Source organism: Colius striatus, chromosome 1, assembly GCF_028858725.1.
Source record: "Colius striatus isolate bColStr4 chromosome 1, bColStr4.1.hap1, whole genome shotgun sequence".
In the NCBI taxonomy this organism is placed as follows: domain Eukaryota; kingdom Metazoa; phylum Chordata; class Aves; order Coliiformes; family Coliidae; genus Colius; species Colius striatus.
In genome coordinates this window covers 18,470,830-18,484,950 of record NC_084759.1, presented here as the reverse complement: position 1 = coordinate 18,484,950, position 14,121 = coordinate 18,470,830, and the positions used below count along the sequence as shown (strand labels likewise).

Here is a 14,121-nt window from a genome sequence, read left to right as displayed (position 1 = left end):
CAGATATTAAAATAGATATTCCTCTTCAAATGAGGCTGGACCAAATAAAATCAGGACAGCTCCAAACTTTGAAAGCTAGGGCCCTAGATAGCTAAAGTTGGGGAAGAGAAGAAAAGGAGAGAGGAAATAACTGTCTCAGTACATTGGATGCTATATATCTTCTCATCAGACATTGAGTGTTCTCTTTAATAGAAACACTTCAAGACATAGACTCACGCCTCTACAAAGAGGCTAGGAAAAAAGTTTGGGGGGAAAGTTATTCCTTACATGTCCACCTCATCCCTTCACGCCCCTTCTTCCACATGATTCAACTTTGACCGCACTGAACGGCAGCAGGACAGAAGCCTGACCTTGTGCTCCCGTCCGGTGCACAGGTACTGGACAGGGGTCGTTCACAGCACGTGAAATTTTAACTTTCATCTAGTTTACCTCTGGTGAAGAACAGACCTACAAAAGCATTTGCCTCGGCTTTAAACAATGAACATCTCTGCAATTACACATCTTGTTGCTGCTCCTTCATTTGCACATTTTTGTCTTTGGCTATATATAGGCTCGCTTTTGTATTCCTGAACGGAAGCAGTTCGGCTGCAACTTAGCACCCTAACACACCAGCACCGAAGATGGTAAACAAGCATCTCTGGCAGCCGCTTTAGTCTGTAGGACTTCCCAGGGAAGCAGGGAGGCATCGGAGGGCCCGCAAGCCGTGCTGCCGCGGATTCAGCAAGCAACTGTTCAGCAAGGCAAGACCCGAAGGGAGAAAAAGCAGAGCCCATCGTGGCTTAAACAGGAGCCCGGCGGCGGGGCGAGGGCAGGGGCTTCCCCGGCGTCCCCCGGCACCTCCTGCTCTCAGCCAGCCGGAGCTGCGGCGCAGGGCTGAGCCGAGCCGAGCGCTCCGCCGGGATGCATCCCGCCTGTCGCAGCTGTCACCGCTTCGCCCGCTCCCCCACATGATGCCAATTAAGAGTCGAGAGCGCAGACAGACACAGACACAGCCCCCCAGGAGCAGCAGGGCCTTGCTTCAGCTCCAGGCTCTTGCCACTCCCCCCCCCCACTCCCCCTTCACCGCTCTCCCAGCAGCCCCTCTCCTCCATAACGCTCAATAGCGGGGCGTCAGCAGGGGCTGCTCGGAGCCCTTTTCTCTCTCTAAAATCTGTTGTCCCAATTTCCACCTCCGGGGCCAGAGCACTCCGCATGCATCACCCCTCCGCCCCGCTCTGCCGTCTCTCCCCGAAGGCTGCACGGGGCGGGGGAAGGGGGGCTGGCAGCCCCGACCCTTAGGATTCAGCAGCAGAAGGGGTGGGCAGCCGCAAGGACCCCCCGGCCAGAGCCGACCCCCGCCGTTGAACCCGCCCCGCCAGCCCGGGAGCCGGAGCGGGCAGGGCGAGGCGGAGAGGCGGGCGGGCGGCTGCGCGGCTCCCGCAGATGATGAACGCAGCGGTTCCCTGTAGCAGCAGGTCCCAGGGAGCGGAGGTCACCTGCTGACAAGCTTTTTTTTCTCCTTTTCCTGCATGCTCCTATTTTTTTTAATGCTGTGCATGCAGTACTTGTGCTGACGCACAGAGGCACGCCTCTCCGCTCTTAGAGAGTTCCTGAATTTACAATGACTCTACTGTCTAGCAAATGCCCTAGACTAAAGGAGACTGCATCAAAAAATCTTCTTTCTGACCCTGGAGAGATAACGCTTTGATCATCTTAGATCATGTTACGGGGGGGACGGAGTCGGGCTCTCCCGGGGAGCTTTTCTTTGAGAGATGGACATCTTGCTGCAGGAATTGCGAAATGCCAGGGCTCCCAGAACCGGGCGAGTATAGACACACAATATGGCTCGGTTTATTGTATGCAATAGGCACACATCCAACACAGCATCACAAAAGAATTACTCTTATCTGATGTCTCTCCAGAGGTGTATGCGTGTGTGTGTGTGTGTGTGTGTGTGCGCTCGCGGGGAGGGGGATTCCCACAGGGCAGAGACCAGAGAGGAGTTTACGCGCAGCCCCCGGGGTTTTCTCTTTGTCCTCCTTATTCCTGGAGGAAAACTTCCTTGTGACTCGTCCCCCCACCTCCACACACAGAGAGGCACATGCAGGTTTCCCGCACACGGTCAGAGGAGACCAAGTTAGCCCGCTTCTCCCCGGGCAGCTCCCCAGCCGGGATGCGGACCTTCACAGGACCGGCAGACTTTACAGTCCCCAAAATACCAATTACATCTGCTATTCGGCGACCTCCAGGCAAACACAACAGCAATGTCACAACCGATACAAAAGCACCAAGATCCTCTCCCCGCCCCAAAGTAAGCCGGAAACCCCGACACATCCCATAGCTTTGCTGTGCCTGGTCTACACTACCCTGAACAGAGGAGGAGGCGCGTCACCGGCGCACTCCGGGCGAGAAGAGTTATCACAAGGGTGCGTCCTGGGGAGGAGAGGGCGATCAAAGCGAGAAGGGGGAAAAAAAATCTATTTAAAGCCAAGGCGCTGCAAGGGCTGGAAGAGCTGCCCCTCGGAATTGTCAGCTTCCTACAACTGCGGCTGGAAAGCCATTTTTAAAAATAGACGCCGCGAATAATGTGGTCACCGCCGCCTTGCGAAGGGAACAGCTGGCGGCCCTCCCCGGGAGCGCGGGGCCCAGCGGGGTGCCGGTCCCTCGCAGCCGCGGCCGCCGGTGCGCGCAGCGCCGCGGCCGCTCTACACCTGCTGCCGGCCCCGCACCCCCGGCCCCGCACCCGCAGCGGGCAGCGGGAAACCTGCGGCTGCGGATGCAGCTCTGCGCGGCTTCTGCCAGTGTCAAGGAAAACGCCTAGATGCACTATTCCCCCCGCCCTCTCCTCTCTGCGCGGCTGCCTAAGACACTTTCCGCACTTTTTCTCTCCAGCAAGCATGGATATTGCGCCCCTGAGAGATCCGCGACGCTTCCCTCCCCCCAGCCCCCCCTCCCGCCCCTCCGTCCCCCGGGGACCCCGGGCGGGCGGCGTGGGAGGGAGGCAGAGCCTGGAAACAGCGTGAGAGTGTCAGGGAGAAGCGGCTGGCGGGGGATGGAGGATAAACCTGCGACCATGCGAGCCTCACTCCTCTCTCTTTTCCTCCCCACCCCTCACCCCCCGCTCCTCTGCACTCTTTGGAGATCGTCTCCTACAACAGTGGCATTATCTAAACAGCTTCACAAAGTAATAAAATACAGTTTAGATGTCGTTCAACATCTGGCATTAAAATACGAAGGGGGAGGGGGCAAAAAATCACCATAGGACTTTGTTTTTACGACCGAATTTAAGTGCTGTCAGGTTGGTTCACTCACAAGTTAACTCTTTCCAACAGCTGGGAGCGCAGCGTGCTAACCTGGCATATTTTCCACACCCCTCCTTAAAAACAAAAGCCCAAAATAATCATCTCATCCAGACTGCTTTAGTTACTTTAGTACGTTCAATCTGCAGGGCCTTTAACAGCAAAGAAGGTCCAGGCTCACTCGACTCTCGTGTGCGTATGCCCGGGTGCCTCTGTGTGCCTGCACCGGCTGTGAAGAGCGGCCAGATCCGTGAGCCCTCCAGCTCTCGCTGCTGAGTCACAAATAGCGTCCCCTGGAAATGAAACTCAGGGAATGCTCCTGCAAATTCCCTGCCAACTTGACACGCCACACAGCTCGGGAAAGGCGGCAGGTTGTGGTGCAAAGCTTCCCGGTGGGACACGGGCGAGCACGGCCCCCACCTGCGCTCCCTCCTTCCTGCGGCGGCTGCGAGGTGCCCCGGCGGCGGATCCTCGCCGAGAAGCGAAATAGGAGGCTGGGTTTGCAATGCAGGCAGTTACTAGGGCAGGTAACCGGCAGAGAAAACGAAAGAGCAGCCCTCGATAATTTGCGTACAGGACGACAGCCACTCCCTTCAGGAAACTCGGTGAATTTTAAATTGCGGTGGTTAATGATTAAAACCCCTTTAAACTCACAAAATCAAATCATTCGGCAGAAACGTCCCGAGCAAGAATTCCACCACCGCCACCACCACCTCCGAGTCCGGCTCTGCCTTTAAGCAGAACTTGGGGCTACACAAACATCGCTACCGAACACCCGGCGACTTCGGCGAGGTCTCCTGCTCCGCTGCGGTGGTGCCGCGATTGTACATCTGCAATCCTGGCCACATTTTTTTTTTTTCCCCACTCGGCGGATCAGCCGTCAGCATGAACCCCCCTCCCTTGCCCTCCTCGCACCCCCCGCCGTCACCCCGCCCGCAGTTCTGCCCCATTATTTCATCATATGACCACTAAAGGGTTAAGGATAATACCTACCAAATCTGCTGTGGTCTTGCCTGGTTCCCTGGATAGTACCATTGGGGAAGATTTCTAAATGAAATCCAGTCCTGCAGTATAGCTGCCTCCGCCTGAGGATCCCCTTTAAATGGTCCAAGTCCGTGACCGCAGGCCCCCTGGGCAGCCCACCTGCCTCAGACTGACCCAGGTGGTCACTTAACAAAACCGGACTATCCACCGGCAAAACGGGCACATTCCCAAAGGGTCCTGCATCCTGCACACCGAAATAGTTCCCAACTTCACCTAAGGGAGCCATCAGAAGATTCTGCTTTTAGAGAGTAAGAATAAACAATAACGATGGTGCCAAACCCAGGAGATATAAGATTAGGTATATTCCACTCCTCTCCCCTCCCTAGCGCAGTTAGAGAGAAAATGTTCTTTCTTCAATCCATTAAATGCATAAATAAAAGTAATATTCTGTTTTGACTGGTACAGGTTCAAGGTCAAACCAGTTAGTCTAAGAAACCACCACTTTATACTCACACACTGACATATTTATAAACATATAGATGTGTATATCTATATAAATGCATATATCCCCAGCTCTTAGCAAGCAATACGGTCTTCAGCCCATCCAACTGTAATAAAGAAAAAAATCCGTAGCTTCTCCATTTGGTTTAAGATAAGAATGACCATAGCAACTTAAATACCTAGGCGTTATAGGGATATTTTTTTTTTTAAGATGCACAGGCTACGTCAGGATTTATGGATTCTGACTCCAGAAAGGCATGCGCTGTTTTTACTCTAGAACAGACTGCATACATCAGCGTGAATCCTGCAAAGGGGGAGGGGGGAAATCTCACGTTGTTGGCTGAGATAAATCCCGAAAAAAAAAGGAAAAAAGAAAAAGGAAAAAAAAAAACTTTTGACGTCCAAATCTATTATCCAGAATTCTCAGGAGGCTCAGCAGATGTCCACTGGTTTAGGATTATTGACGATCCACAAGCAAAGCAGCAACATACAAGTGCTTGTGTCTTTCTTGGCTGGCTCGAAACAGGTGTTGCTTCTGCAGGGCTCCCTGTGAAATGTTGTACTCCAGCACTGAGCTGCAGCTCTTGACTGTGGATCTCCATCCAGCACGCAGAGTGGCGCAGGAAGAGGCATTGGGCTGGGTTTAAGGTAGTCCTGATTGCTGCTGGAAGGATTCTCCGAGGTCCTAGCGCTCAGCCCTACCTGCTGCAATACAGAGCGGCTTCCAGCGCTCGGCACGGCGCGGAGCGGCCCGTACCGCTCTGCGGCAGCGCGGCGCAGGCAGGCAGGGACATAAATAAGTGGGCGAAACTTTGGGGGAGGAAAAAAAAAAAAAAAGCGAGGCGATGCTAAATATACCGAGCCCGCCCGCTGCGGGAAGCGCGCTCCTCGGGAGATGCCCGCATAGCCCGAGTCCCCCTTGACATTGGAGGGGGGAGCGGGCAGCGGAGCCCAGCCCCGGCCCCGGCCCCGCCGCAGGGGAGGCGGAGGCGCGGCCGCCCCGCTGTCCCAGCCCCGGCCCCGGCCTGCGCCTCAGGTAACCGGACTGCCGCGCTCCCAAGCGGGCTTGCAACTCGGCTCCGGCTGGCAAACCGACAGGGTCGCGGGAAGTTTGAGAGCTGTGACTGGGCGGTGGGGGTGGTATCGTTATCGCCCACGCCGCATTTTTTTTTCCCTTCTCCGCTCCGGCCCGCCGCCCCGCAGCCCTCCCGCTGTCTGCCCCCGGGCTGACGGGGGGGTGATTTCGGCGATGCCGCCGCGGGTGCTGGCAGAGCTGGGGCCCCGCCGCCGTCTCCGCCGCCGCCCGGGGCGCTCCGGGGGCGAACCGCAGCTCGCCGCGCTCGGGCTCGGCCCAAGTTTTTAAGAGCGCGGTGGAGGGAAGGGAGAGGCGGGCATGAAGTGACATGGGGGGAGAAGCGGGGGTGCCGACCAAGTACGTGTTCTCCTCCCCCTCAAAAAGAGAAGTTATTTAAAACTGCCGGGACAAACCCGGCGAGAGGGAGAGGACTTTTGCTCTTCTGTATGATGCCGATTGCAGCGCTCCGATATAGCTGCATTAATTATCGAGGGACAGAAGGGTCTCCTGCCTTTGCAGAAGAGTGGCTTGGGCAGAGCCCAAGGACCCGGCACGATGCAGAGGCTTACACAGGCGAGAGGATTGCCGCGGCAGGCTCTTGAATTAAGTGCAAAACCTGAAAACAGGCTCTTTTGGGGTAGTGGGGGGGAGAGAGAGAGAGAGACAGCAGAGAGAAAAGGAGAAGAAACATTGTCTTTTGGGGGCTGGGGGGAGAGGTTGCCTGGTGAATGATGATGTGCATCATCGAGGTGGGGGGGCCCAGGAAGGTCACTACCAGAAGCTGGAAACAGAGCTCCAGAGAAGGCAAATTTTGCAAGAGGCTTAATTAAAAATAATGGGAGACTCTGCATTTCTTACTGCTCAGAGCATGGCCCCCCTTGCCACCCCCACCACAAAAGCCAGCAGTCTGTCACTTAACTGGTGCAGCCTTTCTGCATCTCTCCACTTGCCACTGTGACTTAACACTTGAGAGGAGGGATAGAGACTTCTACTTTCACATCCAGCAGGGTAACTGCAGCAGGGAAAGGCCGTGTCCTGCATCTCTATGGACCCTTAGGGAACTCTCTCCATGCCAGTGGCTCACAAGCCACCTCCTTTTCATTTGACTCCCATTGGTCTTTATTTCTATCTGAAGGACAGGATGCAGAAAGAAACAGTTGCTGTGTGTCAGTCCTTGCATTTCGATGTGCAAGAGCTGATGAGCGCCCCAACAACAGAGCAGGGAAGTCATCACTCTCCAGTAAATAGTTCTGCAGCATTTGCCCTGTATATGGGGTTTAAGGACACTGCTCATAAACAGAGACTGGTTGTATCAGCGTGAACAACTGCAGAATGACTTGGGAAAAAAATGCAGAACTCACCATGTCAAAAATCATTATTCTTTATCAAGTGGATCACAGCAGTACCCAGAGGCCCCATTCAGGGCTCACAGTCCCATTGTGTTGGATACTGTAGACATATGTAATAAGAGAGACAGTCTATGCCCAAAGAGCTTATGATCTTAACCCATGATGAAAGACAACAGGTGTATACTACAGACCCATGGGGGACGGGTAAGGGAAAAGCAGCCTCCAGAGTAAAGAGCAACAGGCCTGGCCAGTGACAAGTGTTTGGTGTCAGAAGGAAGTTTTAGGGAGATTTGAAGACCAATAAAGGAGTTTTACGGTTATTACTGGGAAGGTTTTGTCCATGTGTAATGGCTAACATAGAAGAGAACACGAAATCGCTCATTTGGAAATCAGACTGCTGAAAAGTAAGGGAGTGAGGGTCTGTGCCACTGGTAAAGCAGAGGCAATATTGCATAGTGACTAAAGGGCCTGGTATCTGGTGTGCTCTCGGTTGAGAAAGTGGCGCTCAGCTCCTTTCCAGTGTTTTAAAATGTACATCTGCAGTCCCAGTGAAGACTATTATACAGATTTTTTTTCCTCTAGTTTAGGCTTCAGTATTTTCTATCTTGTACTTCACACCAGCATACCTTATGAAAAATATCTGAAGGTAAAGAAGAAAGTATTGGTATTGTTGCTTTTTTAAAAAGGAATTTAAATGAAAGACCACAGATTATTTGCTATAGAAAGTTTAGTGTTATAAAAGTGTTATCTAAGTTGAGGCTTTGATGTCTGAATTACTCATAAGTATCAAAGACACACATGAATTATGCAGGACATCCCCAAAATTATACCCATCTGTGAGTAGGTGGTGTTCCAAGCCTGCTTCACATAAAATCTATGTGTGATGTGTAATGTCAAACTTACTCCTTACAGAAGTTTGCCTCTACTGATATTTGGGGTTGTATTAAAAACCTACACTCTTTATCCCCAAGACGCTGAGGCGGGAACACCCCTACCCCTAGTTCCCCTCTACTAGAGATTCACACGCACTTCCCTTATACCCTCCTGGAATTAAAGACTGCATCTGCCACAGTGAGTCATCAAGAGCTTACTCATCAGCTTTATGCAGGGTTTTAACTCCTGTGAGCAGATCTGGTCAGAAGGATCCTGCATTTCTTGAGGAGTTCCTGGATCACGTTCTCCTCACATGTACCACACTAATGTGAAACCTCTGGCAAGTTTCAGACATTACTACTTTCTTTTTTTTACTTTTTTTATATTTTTTAAAGTCTGTTTCACCCATACTCTGCCAAATAGTTCAGCTTTACAGGAAGTTTTCACATAGCAATTTTGGGATTTTTTATTTAAATTTTAATATTTTATTTATTTGTTTAAAAAAATAAATCGGCCTGCCACAAGAAAATGCATTGGTTTCCTTTTCATTCCCCTAGATTGCATAATTTCAATAAAAGTAAAGGATCCTTTTCTGGACCTACAATGTAGCTAACTCATTTATTTCACAACCATGCAGATGGAAAACTGGAAAACTTATTTAAGAGAGACTTTTCCATGAAACCTATGGCATTTGCTATTTTTACTAAAATATCTGGAGCCATCAAACTTTTAAGATGCCTTTTTTAATAAACCGAGAATAATATAGAAAGTAATGCTATTTTCAGTTTTCTTTACAAATACAAATACTTTAAAGCAGGATATAAACTTGGATATGAGGAGTATGAATTCACCTCACCTGAAGCTGCTACAATGGAGAGATCGAGATATAAACTACTTGTTCTCTGACACGGAGAAATAGGAACACTTTTAGGGCACAAATCATCTGACCTATTCTAAGCGTCTACTTTAGGATGACATGACTCATGCTCTAAAGATGCTTAATTATTCCTCGTGTATGAAGGGAGCCTATATTAGATGTAGACTTCTACATAACAGAGGTCTAGATAGGACTGGATGGACCCCACCTGCTGTGCTATACATGTGATTCAGCATTTCCCCAGAATGGCTGGTGAGGGCACTAAACTATTAATATAGCTGCATAAATTAATCCTCCAAAGAAAACTCGTGTCCTCTCAGCAATGAAAAATCACCAAAAGTCATGATTGTGAAACAACAGATTGTCTGGAAATAAATAAAATACTTATGAAAACCTAATAGGCAAGTGATTAACTGGATTAATATAGAAGTGCCTACAAGTTTAGAAAACTTGAGCTGGAGGAATGTATTTGCTTTCTCACTTTAGAAAGTGTAGAATAAATAGCAATATTTATGGTTAAAAAATTACCTGTAAGAATCCCAGAAGACAACACAAAAGGGCTTGTTTCCCAGTTCACAAAATTTTCAGACCAGGAGTGTGTGAAATATGCAGTTTAGATGAAAAGCTTCAAGAAACATCAGCATCACTGTTGCCACACAATATACAGCCACGGCAGGGTATCTGACATGGATTTCTTATGGCATTATAGTGAATCTATATTAAATAGGTATTAGCTGAATATGGTTTCTGTGACTGTCCTAGGGAGAGTTACCAGCTTACACATTTTAAGATATCTTAAGTAAGTACAAAAGTAATGATGCCATTATCAGTCAGATACAGTTGAGTGCATTGACACGGGTGTTGATACAGTCTTTTGGAATGCATGCCCTTGTTGGTGATACTTGAAGGTAGATAGGGTGATGTAAGTGTGAAAGCTGCCAAATATGTCTAAAATTTCACAGATGTGTGTATTTGTACATAGTTTATACCTGCTGTTTATAGTAATTAATTGATTGTCCATGATGTTGCAAGTCCTTCCAGCTCAAGAGCTGAAGTGCTGTTGATTGGATGGAGAAAAGGGGAAGAAATCAGTTGCCACGTGTGCAGGTAACCACAGATGCCTCCACATGGCAGGGGGTTTGTCACAGCTCACAGGGCTGCTCACTGTGAGAATGGGTCTGCCACTGCCCACCCATTGCCTCATGCACCTTCCCTGCCCAAGCACACACAGTGTCCAATCAGATTTCTTTGTGCTCCCATACTGTTGGTGCTCATTTGCAACTGCATGCTTCGCAGGGTTTGCCAGCAGGCTGAAGGTTGGCCCTGACGTTCACCCTTCACCTGACACACTTCCTTTGTAGATAGTTCACCACCTGAAGGATGAGGTGGCACTCGTACATCAACCAAGGCTCGTGTCCAGACCATCAGCTGGATACTGCTTACCATACTAGACTGGAGCTGCAGCCAGGAATCAGCGCCTCGCCAGCTCCCTGTGGGCTGGGAGCAGGTGCCCGTTCGCCTGCGTGTCCCGCTGACCACTCCTGCGTGTGCTGCTGCAGGCGCGGGCCGATGTGCCGGCGCGGCCCAGTGTGCTTTCGCTGCCCGTGAGCGGAGACGGTCCATGCCGGCTTCATGGTGCCCGCTTTCTGAGATGGCCAAAGGCCTCGCTGGCTTTCCCGAGGGAAGCGTTTACCGCGCCATCGACGGCACCGTGGCCATGCGGGACTTTTCCTTCCGCACCGCCCAGAGCCCGAGGAGCGGGTGGCGAGGCCGGGCCTGGCGCGAGGCCGGGCGAGGCGGGGGCCGCGGGCCGCGGGGCACGGGCAGCCGCCCCGCCGCGCTTGTGTGGGGCTCTCTTGCCCTCTAGCGGGCAAAGCCAGCGGGGCGGCCCCGCCCCGCCGGGCCCCCGCTGCCGCCACCCTGGGACAGCGTTGCCCGTACGACGGCAGAGCCCGAGCCCGCTCGGCAGCTCTCGCTGCCGCTCCGGTGACAGTCCGGAGAGTCCAGGGGCCGAGCCCAGCCCCGGGCGTGCAGGTCCCATGGCCGATGGGCGGTTGTGCCACGGGCGATGGACGGCCGAGCTGGGGAGCACGGCAAGAGGAGCGGCACCGCGAAGAGTCACCGGCAACACCCGGCCGGCAGTGGGGAGACGGACTCGGCACGACGGCACAACAAGCAGCAACGAAGTTGAGCAAGACCATGGCCATTCGTCTCAGATGGGTGTGATCTCCTCAGATGGTCATGGTGGCTGACTATGCTCCATTGCTGGGACCAGAGCCGGCCGAGCAACAGATGGGCCCCAAGGGCAGCACGGGGCTGTGCACCCCTAGGCGCTGGGCAGGCAACGGGTGCCCGATGCAGATGAGAAAGGGAGCAGTCACTGAGGACACGAGTGCCACACAGGGACCTGAGGCTGCTCTGCAGTAAGCCCACAGCTGAGTGGGGATGGCACTGGAGCATGAAGCTATGCTTGGAGAAGGACAGATAGCCGTGCTCATGTGGAATGTTATGGCATACCATAGAAAGACCAGTTCTTTAAGTTGTCTGGCCTAAATTTACTAAAAATTCTCCTTTTTTTGGCTAATTAGTTAGAAATTACTTTAGTATTGCTATCTCCATAATTTCTCCTTCCCAGATCCAAATCAGTAAAACTCTGTTCCTACCTTGTTTTGAATGTACTGTCTCCATCTTACAGAAGATCTTACACCATCACTAGGAATTCTTACTGTACAAATATGCTTTATAAAATTCACATTTCTTTTTAAACCTGTCAGTGACTGACTTTTCTTCCTATAGTCTTCAACTTGACTTTATCACTTTTCCTCATTTTGTAAATCAATTTTATACTTTTTTCTCCCTCCCCATTTAAAATTATCATCGGTACTATATATTGCATTTTTGCTCTGACTGCTGTTGTAACCACTGAACCACAACAGGCTTCAGTTATCCTTTTTATGAAATACTGCTTGCTAGTCATCTAACAGAATTCAGAATTTTAGTTTTCTTCCTCCCTAAAGGTTTTCTCCTCTCACTCTCATTTATAATTTCCCATTCTTTGGGAAACCCTCATAGCTCTGGGGTGACTGTCTCCTCTTCTTGTGGTTCCTTGAGTAAGGTGGTGATGAGAAACTCCTCTGTTTGCCGGTAGTGAATGTAGCCGTGTCACTTGGAATGTAGTCACTTGGAAACCTCCACTCTCTGCCACAGTTACTATAATCCTTTGTAATATTTTGCATGCCTCTGTCTGTTTCATTCGCTTAAATGCTATCAAATTACTTTGTTGATAACTAGCATATTTTGCATGGTTCAGCTTGTTGATTTCCTTAATCATTCTGCTGCTATTTCACGAATAACTCAACAGTATGTAACTGCACTCTGATTCAGTGATGTGAAGGGACAGAAAATAATCCAACTATTTTCTTCAAATAATTAACTCTGGGCATGTGCTAATGTTTTCCTTTTCACTAGCCAAGACAAAAGCATCTCTAAATAGAAACTGAGCTTGTTTCTCCTGAACTGCCTCCTTTTACAGCAAAGACCAGGGACCCTCCCTGCTTGAACAGGGAGGAAGGGGGCTGCTCTGGAGAAGTCAGCAGTTGTGGGGAGCTGAGGGGCTATAAGATTACTAAACCATTCCTCATAGAGGACTGCCACTTTCTGTTTAACGTATTTTTGTTTGCCCAGTCTGTAGTTTACAAAGGACTGAGCAAAAGTATGAATGCTTTACATTTTGGAAAGAGTGTAAGGTCATGGAAAATGCATGCCATCTTTTAAGTCTGAGAGACAGTGTCTGACCTGCTTGATCCTCCAGTTAAAGTACGAACATAAGAACATGGTCATAGCAGACTCAGGGACAGCTATGCCACTACCTTCCCTATGACAATCGTAGTGGGAAACACCACCTAGGGAGTACATGTGTTCCTGGCCACTTTGTAGAGTCTGATCCTCTTGTTCTCCTCCAGCAACCAGTCACTGGATTAGGGATGTCAGAAGGTACTACCCTGCACGCTGCCTTTAATATCTGCTTATAGACCTGCTGTCCCTGAATTTGCCTAACCTTGTTTTGACCCTGCCTCCATAGTCTCCTACGACGACAAATTCTAGAAGTTGATTTTAAAAGAACTGTTTAAAAAAGAACTTTCTTCTATCAGTTTCAAACCAATCTCCTACTAATTTAAATACCTCCTAATCCTTGTGCTGTCATCATTAACAAATTAATATTATTTTTTAAAAATCACCCAGTATTAAAGTCTTCACCTGATACATTCCCTTCATGATTTTGTAAACCCTTTTCTTTGCTCTCAGATTTCTCTCCAAACTGAAGAATCCCAGTCTATGTAGCCTTTCATCAGGCACCCCGGAGGTGCAAGAATCTTCCTTTCCCTTGAGGAGAAATTAAACCTTATGAACACTACTGGAAATTTAAGCAATATCAAGCTAAACTAGGAGCTGACAGAAAATGCACTCAGTGAGCGGGTTTATGTGATGTGCAGTTCACAAGAGGCAGATTATCAAAATTGTTTCAGCCAGAAGAATCTTGAGGACATGTTTTTATTTGCTTGCTGTCAGGCCATTTATCCAGGAACTGGTCAAGGAACTAAGTTTTTTTTGTACAGTATGTCAAATGTCTTGTGAAACCAATCAATAATAAATTCCTTAATATCTGCAATGTGATCATCATCACAGATACAGCGAGCAGTGGACCTTTCATATAATGAATCTTGCAGTGTACTAGACAAGTATCCAGGTGTTGACCATTATATAGCTCTGGTGAATTTAGTTTTAATCATGGAGACTGTATGACAAGCTTATCTCAAGTCTCGATTGCTTGGCTAATTGTGCTAATGCTAGCTTCAACGAAAAAGGTTTAAGTTTGACTGTAGCAGAAAATTCCATGTTGGTTAAGACATTAACATGGTGGAGTGCTGATCCTGAGACAACAGCAAGATCACAATGCCATTAAATGACACTGGTTAGACTTTTTACATTTTATAGTATTTACCACCTCAAGGGATTCAGGGTTCTTTCATCAGTGGCCAGACTATAGTCCTAACATCAGTAACTGTGGTATCTCCTTCCTTGGAGGTCTTCAAGACCCGTCTGGACATGTTCCTATGCGACCTGATCTAGGTTGACCTGCTTCTGCAGGGGGGTTGGACTAGATGGTCTCTAAAGGTCCCTTCC

At 49.7% G+C, this 14,121-nt stretch overlaps 1 protein-coding gene across 1 annotated transcript in view; it reads right to left on the bottom strand.

The window, feature by feature from the left end:
- The window catches only part of FGF9 (fibroblast growth factor 9), a 28,185-nt gene extending 22,827 nt beyond the window's left edge, over nucleotides 1–5,358 (bottom strand). The window contains exon 1 of the mRNA XM_061992662.1: nucleotides 4,272–5,358. Coding sequence (XP_061848646.1) covers nucleotides 4,272–4,548 — 277 coding nt within the window. The 5' untranslated portion in view covers nucleotides 4,549–5,358. The remainder of the gene's footprint in view (nucleotides 1–4,271) is intronic.
- Nucleotides 5,359–14,121: the final 8,763 nt, after the last annotated feature.